At 41.3% G+C, this 21,602-nt stretch overlaps 1 protein-coding gene across 2 annotated transcripts in view; it reads left to right on the top strand.

Annotated features, from left to right (window-relative positions):
- RASSF2 (Ras association domain family member 2) overlaps positions 1-21,602 on the top strand; it is a 92,541-nt gene that overhangs the window by 16,393 nt on the left and 54,546 nt on the right. For both annotated transcript variants that reach the window (XM_089681736.1, XM_089681737.1), the window contains exons 2-3: positions 12,045-12,135; positions 17,482-17,557. In XM_089681736.1, the coding sequence (XP_089537862.1) occupies positions 12,077-12,135; positions 17,482-17,557 (135 nt within the window). In that variant the 5' untranslated portion in view covers positions 12,045-12,076. The remainder of the gene's footprint in view (positions 1-12,044; positions 12,136-17,481; positions 17,558-21,602) is intronic.

The raw sequence follows: 21,602 nt of genomic DNA, 5'->3' as shown, positions 1-21,602 counted from the left end.
ATGTATCTATTTGTTTCCAAATAAAAACATCTGTATCTGAAATGGATACAAATAGATACAATGTTGCAGCCGCTATAAATGTCAAAGAACTGTCAAAGAAATAGTGGAGCTCTCTGCAGGGACACTTTTTGCCGGCTGTAGACAGGATGAAAATCCGCCGATTTTTTTTTTTTTTTTTTTACCGTTCCTGGTAACATCGGCCGATTGAACGACAGATTTTTCGTTTTTTTAAAAGAAAAATCGGCCGGTTTTCTCCCCATCTATGGCCTGCATAAGAGGGCAAGAGTATTTAGGGAAGAGTGCTGCACATTCTTTGTTTATTGCACATTATATTGCACACAGTTGCACATGCAATCTTCCTGTATAAGAAATACTACACTTTATTGGTTTTTTCTTTTGGAGATTTGGATCAGCACATTGGAAGGTCACAGAGAGAGAGAGATTGCATGGCATACAACACATTCTGGCTAAGGAGATCTTGATGGGAAGATTGGAGTACGAAGTGGTGCGTTGTTGCTGGCATAACAATGTATGAAATATTCATACCTAGAATTCAAAGTCAAATGAGATGCCAGAAAAGGCAGGGAAATCCTAGCAAAGGTGCTCCCATTGGAAATGTTTTCCCCCTATTCCTGCTCCAGTGACAACTCCAAATGTTAGATTCTTCTGCACTTTCAGTCTGGGTGACAATGATTGCTAGAAGAAAAGAAAAGAGTGGGTGAATCTGTAAAACAGGTATGTTTGCAGAAGTAAATACCAGACAGAAGTGATGATCCTTCCCTACTCTATCCAAAACAAAACAATGTTGGCTTTAGGTACACTTTAATAATGTGATAAGTACATTAGAATACAATAGATTACAAAAACCCAATTAAAGACCTCAGTTTTAAATAAAAAGGAGATAATGGTACAAGGAAGGTGTCACAATAGACAGGATGTGCAAGCTCTGGGCCTGTCACCTTCATCTATCATCATTGCTCAGTGAGTCACTGACCTGGAACAAACAAGAGCATATTAGGTATCAGGATATATGTCTGCTTGTTCAGTTGTTGACTCTGTGTAGTGAAGTAAGGATGACAGCAGGGTCGTCCCTAGGGTTGGTGTCACCCGGGGCGGTAACACTTGGTGTCACCCCTCCGACGATCCCCGCAGGATGGATTGGATCTGCGGATTGAGCATAATGGATCCGAGTCCGATCCATTATGCTTCCCGATCAACAGATCTAATCTATCCTGCGGTGATTTTCGGCTTGCTTTAAAACTTACCTTTTCGTGGAGCTTGTGGAGAGATCAGTTAACCCTGTATATGTTGCAAGCCGACGATCCCCACAGAATGGATCGGATCTGTGGATTGGGGAGCATAATGGATCAGACTCTGATCCATTATGCTCAATCCGCAGATCCAATCCATCCTGCGGGGATCGTCAGCTTGCTTTAAAGGAGCTCTTGGAGAGATCAGTTAACCCCGTATAGGTTGCAAGCCAACGATCCCCGCAGAATGGATCGGATCTGTGGATTGGGGAGCATAATGGATCAGACTCTGATCCATTATGCTCAATCCGCAGATCCGATCCATCCTGCGGGGATCGTCGGCTTGCTTTAAAACTTACCTTTTCGTGGCGCAGGTTCGGTGTCACCCTGTGCGATAGGTGTCACCCGGTGCGGCACGCACTCCCCGCACCTGCCTAGGGACGCCACTGGATGACAGCCACAGAGCATGTACCTTTTTTAAAAATGTGTCCAAAGTGACAGCTCCCATGTTTATCCTACAGCTAGCAGATGGCTGGCACCGCTAAAATCCTCCAAACATCACTTCTGCTTTCTTTTGCATTGGAGCAGCAACATACAGTTATTTTTTATAGAGTGTGGCAGGATTCAACCCCCCGCCAGGTTATTGTTTGCTGTTCGTGTACAATTGAGGAAATTTCTCTTCACTTCCTGTCCTGAAAACACCAACAGGAACTTGAAGGAAATCTCCCAAAGTGAAGAGAATTCCCCTCTTAGGGCCCATTCACACTGACGTGAACTAAAATGTATGGAAAATAGATGTACGTTTCCATCCATTTTATTCACGCAGTGATATCCATTGACATCCATTTTGACGGCCATTGACATGCATTTTAGAGTGTGTTAAAGTGTACTGCATTTACACAGGGTATCCTGCACATTGCATTGACATACGCTTACATCTGTTGCATTGCAATAAAGTGCATATTTGTTGCATTTTAGCGCAACGCAGGTCAATGCAGCATTAATAACAAGAATAAGACACATTGGAAATGATTGCTTTTCAGATGTACTTCCGTTGATCTGCGTTTTAAAGGTGCGCTAAAATGCAGGTCAACGCACTGGTGTGAATTGACCTTAGACAGTTGTCCCCAGAACAGGTGTCCTCATTGGAAGATTTTTTTTCTTTACTTTTTTGTTCTGGGGACAGCCCTAAAATATTGGATTTCCCTCTCAAATTTCTTTTTCAGTGACAATGGCCACCAGGACAAACAGTGGTGATTCTTCCCAAGGGGGACACAAACGGTAAAAAAAACCCACTGGATATATCCTTCCCCATTCTTACCTATCATTGAGAAAAAAATTTCATGGAGATGCACTTAAAGTGCTTCTAAAGGCTCAAAAGTTTTTTTTACCTCCAAGCATTCAATGCATGAAGGTAAAAACCTTCTCTGTGCAGCAGCCCCCCCAATACTCACCTAGGCCCCCCTCTTGATCCAGTGATGCACACTGGAGTCTCGGCTATCCTGGGACTCCCTCTCCTCATTGGCTGAGACAGAAGTGGGAGCCATTGGCTCCCACTGCTGTCAATCAAAGCTAGTGAGCCAATGAGAAGAAAGCGGGACGGGGCCGAGCCACAGCTCTGTGTATGAACGGACACACAGAGCAGCGGGTGTTCACATAGCAAGATGCTTGCTGTGGAGGCACCTGACAGAAGGGAGATGTCAGGAGAGACTGCGGGGAATCCAAGAAGAGGAGGGTCCAGGCTGCTCTGTTCAAAACTACTGTACACAGCAGGTAAGTATAGACCAGGGGCGGACTGACAACTCATGGGGCCCCCGGGAAATAGGGGATCATGGGGCCCCTGTGTCCTTGCCCAAACTCAAAAAAACCTATGAAAAAGGTACCATGGGCATCTCATGGGGCCCCCTACTGACCCCGGGCCCTTGGGCAGTGCCCGAGTTTCCAAATGGTCAGTCCGCCCCTGGTATAGACATGTTTTGTTATTTTTTTTCTTAAGCAAACCTTTTAGAATCACATTAAGGGTAGCATGGTGGCCAAGTGTGTAGCACACTTGCCTTGCAGTCCTGGGATCCTATGCTGATTTTCCCCAGACTTGCTTTCTGAATAGTGTATATATCTGGTCTGTTCTCCATTTTCCTTCCAGTCTAGAGAGAAGTGTCCAAAAACCTAAATCCATGTGTATAGCAGAGGCACTGAGACATGTATATATATATTTTGTTTCCGGATAAAACATTGTAGCTTTATTAGGCTTCTTCTAAACTTGTGGTACTACTTATCACCCTCTGAAAAGCTATCTGCACTGGGTCGCTTTTTAAGAGGGCGATATAGCAGCAGCTGACAGGCATTCAGGAGGCAATACTGCTACCTGAACTTAATTGGTGAGTTTGACAGATGATGCCACCTTTTAAACTCTGCACAAAAAGTTAAAGCATCATGGATGCATCATGTACTGTACATAGCTCTGTCCAGTTGTATTGTTACAATTTGCGTGGGCAGTCAGAGGGAGGGGCCATAAAACCTTGGCTCAGCCATCTGTGTTTGATGCTCCATCTGAAAAATTGCTTAAGGCTAAGTAAACACTTGAGTTTCAAACGTTTTCACAGATTTTTTTAAGTGTGTTTATACACACATTGTTTTCTGGCATTTTAAAGATTTAGTGATTTTGTTTTAGCCAATGTAAAACTAGTTATGAGAAGCGAGAGACTGTGTAAAAAAAAGAAAAAGTACATTATGCGTGTTTTCAGGAGCACACTGCAGTCCATTGGGGCCAAAAATGTGTGACTCTGCACCAAAGAAGCTTGTACGTTTTTGAGCTTCGAATGGCAAGCTTCCAGCAACATGAAGTTCAAATGTGAATGGGCACTACGAAATATAATGGGAATGTTGATGAGCATTGAAGCACTTTGGGAAACAAGCTTCAAATAGTTCACATGTGAACTGGATCTAATACAGGGCAGATAGAAAAGGTGCAAAATGCAGCTCTGTAACCATTAATACATTATGAAATGTATTTTATTTAATGGCAAACAGTGTAAGAGCCTATATATAACTTGGCATCAGCCTCTTGCAATCCCTGTACAGCAGAGCTCAGAGAGGGCTTAGGGGAAGCAGCACAGAGAGGCAGACAGGTGTGTTGCAGTGCACAGAGCCATGCTGATAGCAGGAGAGAGCAAAGTGACAGATAAGTGAGTTAATTGGTATGCTGCTTCTCCATCCACTGTCTATTCACAAGGTGGGAATGGGGGTGGGGGGAGGGGAGTTAAAACTGCATGATCAGGTCCAATTCCCTGCTAGACAGGGCTGTGTTGTGTGTAAATCTCAGAACTGGCTAGACCTACAAATCTTAATGGTAGGTAGGCAGTGCATATATGTATATTATGTATGTATTAAGCCGTATGTGTTTGCCTGAAGTTTAGCTTTAAAATTTAAGATTGAGTAGTTTTTTTTTTTTCAGATCAGTACAAAGGACGGTACTTACACTGAATGTCCCTTATGTCTCTTTCATCCTCTGCCCCCTTCCCTTGCAGTTGTGATCCTCTGGTTCTACAAGGGTTAACACATGAGCCAGTGGACCTGTCAAAGGTACTTGTCAAAAATGCAGATTTTACCTGCCCATTCGCCCCTCCTCTTCCTTCTCCTCCATTCATAAAGGCTGTACTGTTACTTCCTGCAATGAAAAACACTCTGGATGGAGGAGGAAGATCTTTAATTCATCCACCTGTCCTCCATTCACAGAGCATTTTTCATTGCAGGAAACAATAGTACAGTTTCTGTGAATAGAGGAGGGGGGTAGAATAGGCTGGCATATTCAGCACTTTTGATGAGTGGCTGGGACAGGTCCAGACACTCATTTTAACCCTCGCAGCACCTGAAGATCACAGCTTTGGGGGTATCTAGGGAGCATAAGATGGAAGATTGCACTGAACTGAGCAGCCACACTTTTCCTTTAGTGTAAGTACCATCAGGGCTGCTGTTAGAAACAACGGGGCTCCATACAGCCAACCTGACAGGGACCCCCTTCCACCCAAAAAAACCCCAGTTTACTATGCTTCAGGAAGGAATGAATACAGTAAGTGATTGCTACTGATCACTCATTGTGTTCATTCAGGAAATGAAGCGGCTGGTAAATTTGACACTGCCACATATGGCACTCTTCATCCTGAAGGATCTTATTGTGTGCTTGCAGCTGTTGGTGGGAAGGAGAGGATGGAAGCTGGAAGCACTGCAGCGGTGGGAGGGCTTGGGCAGCACGGAGAAATGTATGGTGCACAGGGAGGGAGATGGGTGAGGCGGGGGGCAATTACTGGAACCGATCCCCTGTATGGCTCTCTCTGCACCAGCTAAAAGCCAGCGGAAGGAAGAGGAGAAGAAGCCAGCTTTCAGCTGCTGCAGAGAGAGCCATACAGGGGATCGGTTCCAGTAATTGCCCCTCCACCATCCCGATCACCCTCCCTGGCCACGTATGATTCACCCAGCTGCCTGGGACCCCTGCTGGCCTGGGCCCCATACAGGAGGACTGGTGGTACCCCCTTATCCACAGCCCTGAATACCGTCATTATAGGTACTGTCCTCCTGTTAATAAATTAAAACTGTATTCCAAAGTATGACGTGGCCTGATCTGATCCTAATTGTGGTTTAAGTTTTTCTCCACTTTTTGGAGAATCTGAACCCGATTTATTTACCTCTCATGCTGCCATGTTTCCGATGTCATGAATGGCAGGTGTCAGAACCGAAATATTAGCATCCAGCCAGGGGCGGACTGACAACTCATGGGGCCTCCGGGCAATAGGGGATCATGGGGCCCCTGTGTCCTCACCCACACTCAAACCACACCCAAAAAAAGTCTATGAAAGGTACCAGGGGCATCTCATGGGGCCCCCTACTGACCCTGGGCCCTCGGGCAGTGCCTGAGTGTCCGAATGGTCAGTCCGCCCCTGCATCCAGCCAAACAATGGCCTAAAGTGGTACTAATTCAGGGAATGGCTGCATTAAATGGACAGATTCTCAGCAGGCTGGACAATGTTTGTATGCATTTGCAGCCTGTTTAATGAGAAGCTGGTAAGTACCAATGCCTTGTGTGTTTTTATGTTTCAATGACTGAGTTGCTCTAATAAAAGATGTTCTTATTGAATAGAAGTATGGGGGAGAAAGCATTACGGCACATTTAGGGATCATAGAATTCTGATGGAATGGTGATCTATTAAGGAACAAGTGAGGTCTGTAAAGCTAATCCTGATCCATCTGTGCTATATAAATGAGTGGAATCTATTACATAGAAAAATGCCAATTTGGCTTGATGTTTGGCAGCACATTGTACACAAATGTTAATACAAGTTGCTCATCCCTCCCTGTCACCGGCCTTTGTCAATTGCACCCCCATCAGCTTGCAGGAGAGGAAGCTCTGTGACTGTAGGAAGGAAGTGACTCTCCTGTCACACGCCTCGATGACAGGCCAGATCTATAGCAGCATGTCTGAAAACAGGAAGACAAATACAATTTCAAAAAGAATACAAAGTAAGAGTACTGTAACTACTGTACTACTGCACCTCTGCGACTGCCGCGTCAGCGAATGGCAGTCCTGGCTTTCCCAATCTTCTGAAGACTTTACCAAAAAACAATATTTATACCCAGTCACATGCTGTCAGCTCACATGCTTTGGGTGGATCCAGTAATAAGATATTCCTAAAAACTGACAAGAGTAAAATCAGTCTGTATATGCAGTAAAGCATGCTTGTAAGGCCCCATGTACACTGGACACTTCTGAACGATGGAAACTGACTGCTGGAAAATGTAGATTAAAAAACATCTATTTAGCCGCGTTTGCATACTGCGTTTATGTGCGTTTGCATTTAGAAGGTTTTTTTTAAGATAACCTCAGGAGACCTTCCAAAATGCCAAGAAAGCACTGAAAAATAGTAAAGAAATTAACTATTTCAGACATTTTGAGAGAAATAGAGAGAGCAGAAGCAGAGAGAGCAGTATTTGTTGAGATTAGCTGTCTTTCTTTTTTTTTTTTTTTGTGGTATTTGGATGTGTTCCAGCTCATTTCTGTGCAGAATTTATTGCAGCAGTGTCTAACATATTTTTTTCATGCGAAACATCAAAGTATGGTGTGCCAGGTCCATTTGAGTACCGGGAACATGCTTTGCATGCATTTTTCATGATGCAAAAAGGCATTGGACATCATCTGGAAATGGAAGAGTTAAACATTTTTTTCAAATGCCTATAAACGCAGTTAGCCACAATTAGCTGCGTTTACAAGCATTTTGCGTTTGAAACGCTGATAAAATCTACTGCTGACACAAGTTTTCTGCGTTAAAAAAAGACTGTAAACTCAACTGCCTGTAAACGACTGTAAATGAAGATGTGTACATGGGCACATAGGAAACCATTAGGGTGAGTTCAGGGGCTGCTGAAAAAAAACGCTGAACAGCTCCTAAACGTGAGTTTATCAGCTGCGGTGCGCATGAGCCCTTATAATCAATGTGAAACCTAAGGGGTTAATCCTCTGCATTGTGTAAAAAGGCAATTTGATCCTGTCTTCTCTGATCCTCCCCTTCTACTGTCCCCAATCCATCTGCTGATAGAACAGAAGCTTGTGGGCAAGCTGCTCAGTTTGGTATGTATTGCTAGAGAAGTTTCTTTTTTCTTTCTTGGGAGAGTGCATGTGATCAGAACAGGGCCAATCAGTGCTGTTGATACTGAGGGTCAGGGGTTATGCAGTCTCATAGGACAATCGGGAGAAAATGAAAACTCCTACAAGCTTTAAGAGGTGCTCTGCTGGACACTGATAGAAGTCACAAGACTGCTCTAACTGCTGATGAGAAAAGGTATTAAGCAGTTTATATTTTCTAAAATAATTGCATTTCCATGTTCTATTTACTGTGGGAGACCAGTTATAGTGAATGCAGGGCTCTGGGTTTAGTAACACTTTAAAATGTATCTTTTTTTTTTTCTCTTAAATTTTGGATAGCATAGAGATAGATTATAACACCTGTCAGTTTTTATTGCTGTCTGGGTCCCTTCCCCTTTCTATTTGTCCTATTGCTATCTTCATCAAAAGTGAAACTAAATGAAAATTCCAAATTTTGGGTTGACATCAGAGCACTAATAGAGAGGAAATTTTCCAATGGGGCACTAATTCTGGTGACACTTTGGAGATATTTCCTCCCACATCCTGTTTTGGCTATGGGACAGGAAGTGAAGGGAAATCTTTCCTATGGGACAGATGAAAAAAAAAAAAAAAACTGACGGGGGTTATTACCTTCCCTTACTCTATTCAAATTGGGGAACAAAAAACAAGTTTTGTCTTTTAGTTACACTTTAACCCCTTCACGCTGACGTCACACAAATATGCGGCCTCACGGAACTGGGCTTTTTTCCGTGGGGCCGCATATTTGCGTACCCGTCTTTGTACTGGGAGCGCGCCGCTCGGCGCACTCACAACACAGAGATTGCAGTGTTACTGAGAGTCCCGGGTCTCGTTCTAATGATCGATACCTGGGACTCCTGATTCCGGGTCACATGATCGCTGTGATAGCTTCTGATTGGCTATCACAGTGATCAGTCACTGTACAGCCCGGCCCCCTTGTTTTTTTCTCTCTCTATGAATTGAGACGAGAGATCCATTGTATCTCTCTAATTCCTGGCATAGAGAGAAAAAAAAAGTTTGTAAAAAGAAAATAAATAAATATTAAAAAATAAAGAAAAATACCTAGATCAAGTTATGATCTAGTTCAGTGCCAGGGTTAGTGTTTGGGTCAGGGTCAAAGGTCAGGATTTAAAAAAAAATTGGTATCCGTGTCAGTTAGTGTTAATGTCAGTGTGTTTTAGGTAAAAAATAAAAAGACAAAAACAAAATGCACACTATTGTTATGTGCACAAATAATATGGTATTGCTGCGATCATCAAGAGCTGGAGAATTTATTTTGGGTTGTTCTTTGGTGGTAGGTTATGGTTGTAACAAGAAACACACAGCTAAATAAAAAAAAAAAAGGGTTTTTTTTTTTACTATTTTGGGCCAGTTTTCCTTTGATAATGAAAAAAAATCAGCAGTTATCCATTACCATTTACCACCAAATGAAAGCCCAATTTGTCCTGAAAAAAACAAGGTATAATCCACCTGGATGTACAAAGTAGTTGTGGTGATATGTACAGTTTTACTATCACATGTCAACGTTGCAGAATTGTGATTAGGCATTTAGATTTGTTTTACCCTTAGGCGTGAAGGGGTTAATCTAACTGCCTGGCACTCATTGTAATGATTGGGAATTTAATGGGGATGTATGGCTTGGCTCCAGCTTTCAAGTGGAGGAGAAAGCAAAGTAACCCTTGAGCTGTATAGCATGCAGCCTGTTTTGCACGGCTCACCTGGTCAGTGCTTCTCCTACAAGCTGCTAAGACCATCTGGACTTTTGGTGCACTTATTGATCAGACCTGAGAACTTTAACATTGGAGGTGTACATTTCTTTAGAAAAAATGGTATTTACAGGATCTTCAGGGGGGCTCCAGAAAAGCACTGAGGAGGCAGGCCGGCACTGTGAAGAAGTGGTGCTATGCATCCATTGTGGTATTTTGCTTTTTCTCAGATGGTAATAGAAGGGCTGAAATATTCCATATTCTTGGAGAATGTACTGTTCTGGACTTCCTCCTTTGCTGGTCAAGGCAAGAACTGTAGGCATTGGGGTATAACTTCTGCTGATGGGGAAGATTAGCCAGTGTGTGATTTTCTTGCTTTTTACCTTCCCACTGTTCACCTGAACAAATGCCAAATCATTTGGTTCTGTGAGCACCATCAAGGGGAACCTGAAACCCCTTTTATGTATAAATCACATCATGACTGTTAACATTTCTATAGCATTGCAACTCTTGGTCTTGTGTTTTGATTCCCAGCAGGGATGCTTTCTACATGGAGTTTTCTGTTCTCCTCTGTTCCACAATGCAAAACCAGTTTCACTGCCATTGATGTCTTTTTTTTTTTTTTTTTTTTTTCTGGCACTAGTATAAAGACCAGCTTTTTACACATATTGCTATGTGATGGATTATAATCCCTTCTGGTATTCAGAGTACCCTAAAAAGGAAGGATCTGTATAACATTGCATGTTTTACCACTGTTCATGGTTATGCAGGAAAAAAAGTTCTTGTGTTGTGGTGCTGTTTTTCAATGACATCTTAACACACAGTCCATTGCACAGTAATGTATGTGCGTTTTAACAAACTACATGCTGAAGGTTGCTATGGACCCCCTGTGGTTCAGTTTCCAGGGACTTTCAGGGTTTTCAGTAGTCCTCATGCCAGTGTTGTGTGGCTGTTGACAGTTTGATGACAATATACTGTATGTAGCACTACCCTCATAAGGGCCACTGAGTTTGATTTGGGTTCCCTTATGCTCTGCACGAGCAAGCAACACGCATTTTCCAAATTTGTGCTCTGAGTCAATAAAACAGTCCCTATGATGGTTTTAGTCGTTTTTATTTTATTAGGAAATTAACAACTTGTATGGAGTATAGGGGTATATGGGATGCCCAAGGAACTGTAGAATGTGAGGACAAACTTATTAGCAACTATGTAAGGGTGGATTGGCAAAAAATAAAGCACTGTCCCATTTTCGGGGGATTTGCTCAGACCCCAGGTGAATCCTCTTCTTCACCCAACTGTTCTTAGGGAATTCCTGAGCAAGGGGATTCCAAGAGCTTGCAGTTAAGCAGTCCCCGGTGAAGATTAGTTGGGTATTGCACCTGACCGCCCTCTCCCCTTATCAGGTCTAGGGAGTGTAGGAGTACTAACACTGTCTTGTCCTGTCAGTATGGTGGGTTGATAGCTACCTTCAGGCTTTCAGATATGGCTGGCTCCTTCCCTGCTGCTCAGGATGTCCTCCTTAGGAGACCTTAGGCAGTTGAGATCCTCCTGTCCAGCAATCAGCCTGTAGGTAGGCTCCCCTCCCTGAAGCCCCCTCTCAGGCTCCACATTCCAGCCTTCTCTCAATCCATCTTCCACCCAACTCTACTCTGTCCCCAGGCTCTGTCATATTTGAGGGCAGCTCTGGTCACCATGCTCAGCCTCCTGCCAGGGGAAGGTCCCTTGAACATGCAGTCCCAGAAATTTCTCAAGTTTCTGGAAAGGTGGGAAGGCTCCAGAAACCCTGACCTGTAGATCCTCCCAGCCTGTGCTGAGGTAAACTCACTGCCTCACTCCCAGGCTGACTCATCCCAGTCTGATACTCTGCTTCTGTGTTAAAAAAAACAAACAAACCTATCTAGCTAACCTAGAGGGCGTTGTATGTACTTTACCCTAAAACCCTAATGCTCAATTAAACGTGACTTGTTCTATTTCCATTTGGGTTTAAAAAGATGATTGTTGTAGCCAAATAAACCCAATATAAAGTAGTCCAGTATTGTTTTTGGGAAAAGGGGCCAACATTGATGAATCCCTTAGTCAAGACTCAGCTACGATTACCAATCAGAAGCACTTATCTGCTATCTGTGATGCAATGGATAAGGTGTATACTGGGGGTATTGGGTTCTGTTTTAGTTTACTAATTATCCTAATACTGAAAGACAGGTAGACAACCTTATTATTTGAAAGAAAAATGTGGTTGTTTTGTAAACAGTAATTTTCTGAACACTTCGAATCAATTTGCTGGATGACATCAGCACCTTCTTTGCAGGGCAGCATTTAAATGTACTTTGAGTGACAGTCACTTTAAGTAATGATGATGGTGTTCTGGGTCACAAACTTGCTTTCTGTAGTTTTGGTAGAACATGAGTTACATGCTAATGATGTTTCTTCTTTCAGACTGTCCCTCTAATAGATCAAGGGATGAACACATGGAGCTGCCACCAGAGACATCACTAGTCCCATGTGGGAAGGACAAGTATATTTCCAAGTGAGTTTTTCCTATTGACACCTTTTAGCGCCTTCTCTGACCTCTATAAATCTGATATTCCCTGTTCTGTGTGTCCTTTCCTGACCCTGACATCCTGTGTGATGAGGACTCTGGGGATTTACTAGCTTGATCGGCCTCCAAATGCCCTCTTCAAACTGCTAATCCTATTGTAAGGGCTTCCTATACTTCCTTTACACTTAAACCAGTCTACTGTGAATAATGAGGAGTAAATGGACTACATAATACAGGATTTATGTATCAAAGGAACTTCACAAGCGTTTCTGAGACAAACTTTTTTTAGTGGAGTATATACTCTATTGGATAAGATAAATTCACCAGTTAAAATATATAATATAATACGTAATATACAATCAAATGCATTGCTTTAATTATTGGTCTCTTTCTCTCTCTCTCTCTCTCGCTCTCGCTCTCGCTCTTTCTTTCTTTCCTCATCCTTGACCGCCAACACACTTGCTGCCAGTTGATAACATTGCTAAGCTTCCTATCACTAAATAGTGATGTTCTACTTGTTCTGTTTCAAATGCCACTTTATGCATTGGCATAAATCCTTAGACCCAGTATGGTCACCTGCTGACTTGGCACCACCCACAGCCAGCTTGACTCTTCAGTAAGACACAGAAGGTGAATCCAGCGTAACTTTACTTCAGCTAACTGAAGTACAGAGGATGCTTTTCTATTATGAAGTGTAAGAAAACAATGACTTTCCTAAACACGGTCTCTATGAATGACTAATACTGACTGAGGGAATATAGAGGAAACAGGGAGGGTCTAGCTAAGACTAAACTAACTAGCAATAAACAGTGCAATAATTGATTCTTTCACTGCTTGAGTGTTGAACTGCTCATGGACCATAACAAGGTAAAGGTCTGCTTTCGTTGTTATACAGTGGCAAGAAAAAGTATATGAGCCTCCTTTTGAATTACCTGTATTTTTTGCAGCAATTTGCCATCTGAAGCTTAGTTTGTTGGGTGATGCAGCAGGACAATGACCCTAAGCATAGACAAAATGGATTAGCCCAGTCAGAGTCCAGACCTTAACCCCATAGATGTGTTGTGGAATGACCTCAAGAGCCGTTCACACCAGACATTATCAAATGGGTCTTAGATTAAACAGTTTTGTAAAGAGAAATGGTCAAAAATTCCTCCTGGTCTGATTCAGAGCTACCAAAAGCTGATTGCTTGAAGTCATTACTGCCAAACAAGGTTTGACCAGATATTAACTCCAATGGTTCATTTACCTTTTACTCCAGCACTTTGAATGTTTAATAGGTGTGTTCAATAAAGGCAGGAGAAATTTGAATTGTGTGTTTTCAGCGTAAACACATTAGGGTTCCCATATGGAAGAATTTGAAATATATATTAATATATATTTGAAATATATTTGAAAAATATATTCTTATATATTATATATTCTTAGAAATATATATTCTTCACAAATATATTGACATATATTTGAAATGCTACAATTTTGGCCATATTCAATATAAATCTAAAAAAAAAATGATATATATATATATATATATATATATATATATATATAGTATGTTTAAATGCATTTTAATTATAAAATATATGAAAGCTATTTTTAAAAATAAATTTCAAATATACTGTATGTCTTCAAAACTACAAATCTAAATTTTTGGAATTCATTTACAAATGTAAAAATATATGTTAAAATGACTTTTTTATATGTTACAAATCTGAAGAATATATTTAAAAAAAATAAATTAAATATATTCTTCATGTATATTTTGAAATATATTCCATGTGGAAGAGTGCACAATCTGTGATGCAGCTCTGCGTAGAAACCAGTCATCTTTTATTTATTTATTTATTTTTTGTCAAAGAATAATTTAACAAGCTGACATTAGGAGCTGATTGGCTACCATGCGCAGCTGCACCAGATTTTACACTCTCCAGTTTTAGTACATCAACCCCAATGTATTTGTCTACTGTCACATACTTTTTCTTGACACTGTAAGTTCAGAATTTAGTAACCGTAGACATGTGAATGCATTATGAGGGAAACTATGAGACATTAAATCTTTTTATTAAATTTAATTGGCCGACAAATGCAGTGAAAAACTGCATGTGTTTGAAAGTAGGGTAACAATAAAATATACTCATAAGCCCTGTTTCACACTGGTGTAGTGTGTAGTGTAGTGTCGAGCTGAAGTAGCGTGATTTTAAAGCTGCATTCGGTGTGAAACAGGGCTTATTGCTGTTTTATTAAACATTCCAGACCATTTTTCTAGTGGATAAAGTGAGGAAGACTTAAATTTCCTGTTGGGCCTCTTTTTGAAGCTTTTGTCCCTCTGTGTGAGGGTTTCCCTCACTCCTTGGCTTGGTAATATTGATCACTCAGGCAGAAAATGATGCAGGAGATACAGGAATAAAAAACATTGTAAAGATAGAAATACAGAACTGCCACTTCTGACCCAGGGCTGTCATCTTTCTCCTTTCTTTACTACAACTGTGGCCAAAAGTTTTGATAATGACACAAATATGAATTTTCACACATTTCATAAGTGTCAAAGGCTTTTATTGACAATTACATTAAGTTCATGCAAAGAGTCAATATTTGCAGCATTGACCCTTCTTTTTCAAGACCTCTGCAACTTGCCCTAGCATGCTGTCAGCCAACTTCTGGGCCACATCGTGACTGATGGCAGCTCGTTCTTGCATAATCAATGCTTGGAGTTTGTCAGAATTTGTGGGGTTTTTTTGTTAACACACCTCTTGAGGATTGACCACAAGTAGTCAGTGGGATTAAGGTCTGGGGAGTTTCCTGGCAATGGATCCAAAATTTCGATGTTTTGTTCCTCACGCCACTTAGTTACCACTTTTCCCTTATGGCAAGATGCTCCATCATACTGAAAAAAGCATTGTTAATCACTAAAACTGTTCTTGGAGAAGTTGCTTTCGGAGGATATTTTTGTACCATTCTTTGTTCATGGCTGTGTTCTTAGGCAAAATTGTGAGTGAGCCCACTCCCTTGACTGACAAGAAACCCCACACATGATGGTCTCAGGATGCTTTACTGTTGGCATGACTCGGGGCTGATGGTAGCGCTCACTTTTTTCTTCTCCTGACAAGCTTTTTCTGGATGACCCCAAACAAAGGGGATTCATCACAGAAAATGACCACCCCAGTCCTCAGCAGTCCAATCCCAGTACCTTTTGCAAAATATCAGTCTGTCCCTGATGATTTTCCTGGAGAGAAGTGGCTTCTTTGCTGCCCTTCTTAACACCAGGCCATCCTACAAAAGTCTTAACTTCACTGTGCATGCAGATGTGCTCACTCCTGCCTGCTGCCATTCCTAAGCAAACTCTGCACTGGTGGTGCCCCGATCCCACAGCTGAATCAAGTTCATTTTCATGGCAAAGAAGGACTTTGCAATTGCAATTCATCTGATCACTCTTCATAACACCTTGGAGTATATGCAAATTACTGCCATAAAAACTGAGGAAGCAGACTTTGTGAAAATTAATATTAGTGTAATTCTCAAAACTTTTGGCCACAGTTGTACTTAGTTAGTGAGCTTGAACAGATGTATGCATATTGGATGAAGGGAGGTTTAACCTGTGCATAGCTGTTATAGGTCAATGATCTATAAAGTCATAAAGAGAGAATAAGAATGGCAGTCTTGGAAAATTCACCTTCAAAAACAGATTAAGTTAATTGGCTCCTGTCTAAATTGCCCCTAGTATGTATGAATGTGAGTTAGGGACCTTTAGATTCTAAGCTCCTTGAGGGCAGGGACTGATGTGAATGTACAATATATATGTAAAGCGCTGTGTAAATTGACAGCGCTATTAAGTACCTATAATAAAATTAATATAAGCAGTGGTATGTTAATGTTTAAGGGACTGCATTGATGTGCTATTTCTAACATCATAACTCATTCTCCCCATACACAATAATTGGAATGCAAAAGCAGCTTGAATTAGGTTTATGCAGCTCAGAAGGTCAGATGCTCCTGTCAATGAACTCTAAATGATCACAGAAATGTCTCGTACTGATCTTAAATGCCAAAGGAATGCAGCTGAAAGCAAGATGCATTTGATCATCAACACATGACCAAAACCCATCATCATGCCCTTACTGTTGTCTGTATCATAGTAGGGAGATTTGTCTCTGAGACCTTGGTCTTCAGGACAGGAAGTGAGAGTGATCTTCGCAGTGTTCAATCAACAGCAATAAACAACTGACTGGGTTCCTAACCCTTTTATCATTCTATCCAAATCAAAAAGAAATGTTTTGCACAGAGTTTTTTTTACAAGTCCCAGTAGATATGTTCATGTCTGGCACAGTCTTTTCTATATTTGGACTGGTCATGGCCATCCTAAAAAAAGAAGATCTCATAATTGGAAACAAGATGGCAGGTTATATAGAGGTAATTGGTTGGTATGCAATCAGACATGTTCTATTTTCTTTTGCCCCTGCAAAAGTGTGCACCGAAGTCTACTATGATAAAGATGATCACTGTGCCTGCCTAAGTTAGGGTTAGAGAATTCTTTTTTTTGAACCAAAGTGGCAGTCATTCAATCATTGTCCTTATTCATACACGTAAGGATAATTGACCACAGTTTAATTCATGTCAACCTATCATTTGTTTGTAAATGATTTATGCAGCAAAGACTGCTTGGAGTTGTTCTCCTTTTGATGAAAACAATTGTTTTTTTTCATTAATTTGCCTATTTAGTGATGAGCTCATTTAAATCAGTCCAGCACGGTCTCCAGCTTGAAGTAGCCCATTTAGTGAAGTCATTCACTGTTTGATCTGTTCATTCAGCACCACCATTTCCTAATTTAGCCATTAACTGCCATAGATTTCTGAAAGATTCACTTCTTTAATTGAAACGGTAATTTACGATAGAACAAAATTATGTTTATGACCTGCATAGTTTTGTACAACTTATAAAATGGTTCTATGCTTCAACAGCAGCACATGAAACCTGGAGCTTCTCTGTGAAGTTTCTGCATCCCAGTCAGCCTACTGACCTACATAAGCCAACTAGCACCTGACTACATATCATGTATGCCTATCACATCAGACTCAGTCTGTTCTCCACAGAGAAAAAAACAGAGAGGAATTCATCTATAGATTCCTTTTTAGAGGACGATGTGTTAAGCATGAATGTAAAAGTCACACATTGAACCCCTTTGTTTTTGTTATGCCTATAGGCAGAGAAACTGCTTGGAATCTTTGAAATTCTCGCTCCAATGAGAATATACACTTGACAGGCTGATCTCGCAAATGATTGTGTCAGGGGAGTTTTGGAGAACTCTGATCAGTCTTGTCTTTTTTTTTTTTTTCTTGTAGGAATGAGCTACTGGCACACTTGAAGAATTATAATCTTTATTATGAAGGACAGAACCTACAGCTGAGGCATCGAGAGGTAAAGTAAGCGGGTCTAAAGTTCCTTTTGGAACTGAAAGCCTTTTTTCTACTAGCCATTAATAAAGTGCTGATGTCTTAAAGTGGTATGAAACTCTTCCTGCTGAATTTCCCCCATTTAAATAATTAAGATTCCAACCTTCTCCGTTTTCTTGTAGTCCTGGTCAAGAGAATGACACCATTTGTGATGAGATATCCAGTGTCCAGCTTTCTCCTCCAACCAACATACCAGGCCCAACACTACACTCAATACTTTCCTCCTTCGACACTGTTACCACTGAGGAAGTTGCCAAACTCCTTTCTGAGAACCACCTCACCATCTATCCCCTCACAATTACTACTACGCAAATTTTTCTCTGCTCACAGCGCACTCCTTGTGCTGTCATCTTTTCCCTGTGGCACTAGGCTGAGATATCATGAGATTACAGTCCCATTCACAGGTACGGGTTCGCGATTGTACGCGGGACAAAGTTGCCATAGCAATCCCAGGAGGGAAAACCAGGCTTGGCGATAAAATTACTGAGTATGAGCAAGATTACGGCAGGATCAAACAGAGGATGGAAGTACAGTGCACTGTGGACTTGAGAGACATTACCTAACATGGTGCCAGCTTCTCCTAGGAAGCAAGGTTTTAAAAACCACTTAAAAAAAAAGTAAGAAACAAAGGGGGATAATATTAATCAAAAAGGTGTGTGAACAGGATGTTCACAGAAAAGCGGTTACAAAAAAGACACAGCGGTAAACCAACACATAATAGTGTAATGCTTTTATTAGCAAAAGATACAATGTATACTGAATATTAGTGAAAAATAAACTGCATAGTAGCCCTCACCTTAGACAACAAAGTCTATGCAACCTAAAAACAACAATAAAAGAGACATAATTGCATGACCACAATGAACAATCTGCTAAATTGGCAACGACAATGTAGTCTTCTGCCAAATTGCAACAAAAACATCGGGGTGCACCACCGGGATATACACTGTGAACCTGGTATGTAAGTAGTTAAATGAAACCAGCAGGGTATGGATGGTAACAATATGCTGAGATATTGAATGTGTACAATCCTGTCATGGTGAGTGAATAATAACAGTCCCAGAGATGGGATAAGTCACTTGATACAACTTGAATCTAGGCACCTGAGTCGGGGCTTGCAAAGTCCATAAATGATGGTCCTGACAAAGCTGAGTAAGATACGCCTATCGGCGTAACGTGTTAACGTCATACGTCAGTGATGTGACGTCACTGACGTATGACGTCAACACGTTTCGACGATGGATGTATCTTAGCTTCATCCATTGGGGCGACGCACACTTTCCCGAGAAGTGACACGAGGAGTCACGGCAACTTCATCCAGTGCAGATTACCTATTAATGGCGGACCTATTTGGAGGCAGGGCTCTGCCTGTGGAAATCTTCACTCTGGCAGCTGCCATCAAGGATTTCATCTACCCTAACAAGGGTGAACTTGTCTTTTATCAGCAACAGCAGGTTGTGAGTTTTCACACCCCGTTCATGTTTGTGCGACACTTTACTTTCAATAAGGGTGAACAACACTCTACAAGTTACCCTATACAGCCAGTAAGGATTCTTACATAGCACATATTGGATGATTTCCACGGCAGTTCTTTTTTTACATTTACTCTAGAAATCCTGTTAATCAGAGGATGTTCCATCTAGTTCAGCAATGGGCAAACTACGGCCCGCGGGCCGTATACGGCCCGGCGGACCTTTTAATCCGGCCCGCGGAGCTAGGCTCCCGCTAGGCTCCTCTCGCAGTCCGCCCTGAAGACCGGTGTAGCATGAAAATCTGTCTCCTATGAAGATCTGTCCCCCTCGACGTATCTGCGCATGTGCCGGAGATCGCCGATCGGCTGCTAATGCCTGAAACTGGCACATGCGCAGATACGTCGAGGGGGACAGATCCTCATAGGAGACAGATTTTCATGCTACACCGGAACGGCGCGGGAACACGGCGAGAGGAATGCGCGGAGCAAAGGTAAGTGAATTGACACAGGGGGGACTTGGGGACTTAATATGGGGAATGAATTACTATATGGGGAATGAATTACTATATGGGGAATTAATTACTATATGGGGGATGAATTACTATATGGGGGATGAATTACTATGGGGGATGAATTCCTATGCTTACTAAGGGGGAATATTACTATACTTACTATGGATGACACATACACATCATTCATCTACTCTTGGTCCGGCCCCCGGGTCCAATATATGAACCCATTGCGGCCCTCAAGTCAAAAAGTTTGCCCACCCCTGATCTAGTTGATGCCTATATCACATAGTGTTCCCATCTGCACTATCTTTATCATTTATTGAGTTTGCAAGCCCTGACTCGGGTGCCTGGATTCAAGTTGGATCAAGTGACTTATCCCATATCTGGGACTGTTATTATTCACTCACCGTGACTGCATTGTACACACTCAATATCTCAGCATATTGTTACCATCCATAAACCTGTTGGTTCCATTTAACTACTTTCATACCAGGTTCACAGTGTATATCCTGCTGGTGCAACCCCATGTTTTTGTTGCAATTTGGCAGAAGACTACATTGTCGTTGCCAATTTAGCACATTGTTCATTATGGCCATGCAATGACGTCTCTTTTATTGTCATTTTTAGATTGTATAGACTATGTTGTCTAAGGTGAGGTGATGGCTACTATGCAGTTTATTTTTCACAAATATTTGGTATACATTGTATCTTTTGCTAATAAAAGCATTACACTATTCTGTGTTGGTTTACTGCTGTGTCCTTTTTGTAACCGCTTTTCTGTGAACATCCTGTTCACACACCTCTCTGCTTTATGTTCTTTTGGTTACTGGACAGCACTGATTTAGTGTAGCGGAACCCATTAACACTTATGCCTCCTCTAAGTTTGTTTTTCCACGGGGGATAATATTAATGCCTAATGTTTTGTAAAGCTTTATTGTACTTGCTTTATTAAAAAAAGGAGTATATGAGGGGCAAAGTTTACTACCACTTTAAAAAGCATCATACTTGCATAAATTAACACAAAATGATCAGGAACAATGCATTTGCTCATTAATACTCAGACCTTAATGGCTGGGCCAAACTGTCAACATAATGCAGCCCCAGTATATAAAGTAGTACAAACAGGGCCAGTGTGCCGGAAAAAAACCAGAATGACCATTTGCAGTGTGTATGGATTACAGAAGACTTCTTTGTTTTATTGGAACTAATCTGATGGAAAATCAGATGGAAAATGTCCAGTCTGGGCCTATTTTAACAAAAATTGGTACAGCTTCAAAAATAGTATAAGGAACACATTCCTAGAAGAATTGAGATGCAATTCTAACAAAAAGGTTAATAGTTAAAGGATTAAAAAGGGTTCTAATATTGCTTGATTTCTTAGGCTTCATTCTCCAAAATATCAACTGGATCAATGTAAACACTGTACCAATAGTTTTTTTTTTTTCTGCACCAGGGTTCCATGGAAGGAGGCATCGGTTTATATACTTATTTTCAGTTTATCATGGCAGATACACAGTGAAAACAGGTTAAACTTCATCCTGATAGGTTAGCTCTGATATCATGGAAATGGTTCATTAGGTCTCCTAGTAGAATGACACTGTCACAGTATACAGTTTGTTAAGATGCAAATATAGTCATTTGTTAAAAAGAATTCACCATAAGGAGTTTGCGGTATAGTGGTACCTCGGTTTACGAATTTAATGCGTTCTCTGCGACGTTTCGTATTGCGAAATATTTGTAAACCGAAATGTGGTTTCGCATAGGAATGCATTGAAAAACACCTCCACACTCAACGCCACGTACTACCCACAGACTCCAGCATGCACAGGGGTGGTGCTATAAACCTGCCAGGTGCAATGCATCCTGGGGAAACTTGCTTTGTATTGCGGAAAAAATTTGTAAACGGAGGAATTATTATAATGGATTTTAATTTGTAAACCGAAAATCACGTTAACCTAGGCGTTTGTAAACCGAGGTACCACTGTATATGAAAAAGTCCAGCAGATAAGTTTTGCTATATTCTTATA

This window comes from Staurois parvus, unplaced genomic scaffold (assembly GCF_062004578.1).
Source record: "Staurois parvus isolate SC_StPar_1 unplaced genomic scaffold, SC_StPar_1.0 ptg000276l, whole genome shotgun sequence".
Classification (NCBI taxonomy): Eukaryota; Metazoa; Chordata; class Amphibia; order Anura; family Ranidae; genus Staurois; species Staurois parvus.
The sequence above is the reverse complement of the archived record's forward strand: the minus strand, read 5'-3'. Positions and strand labels throughout refer to the sequence as shown.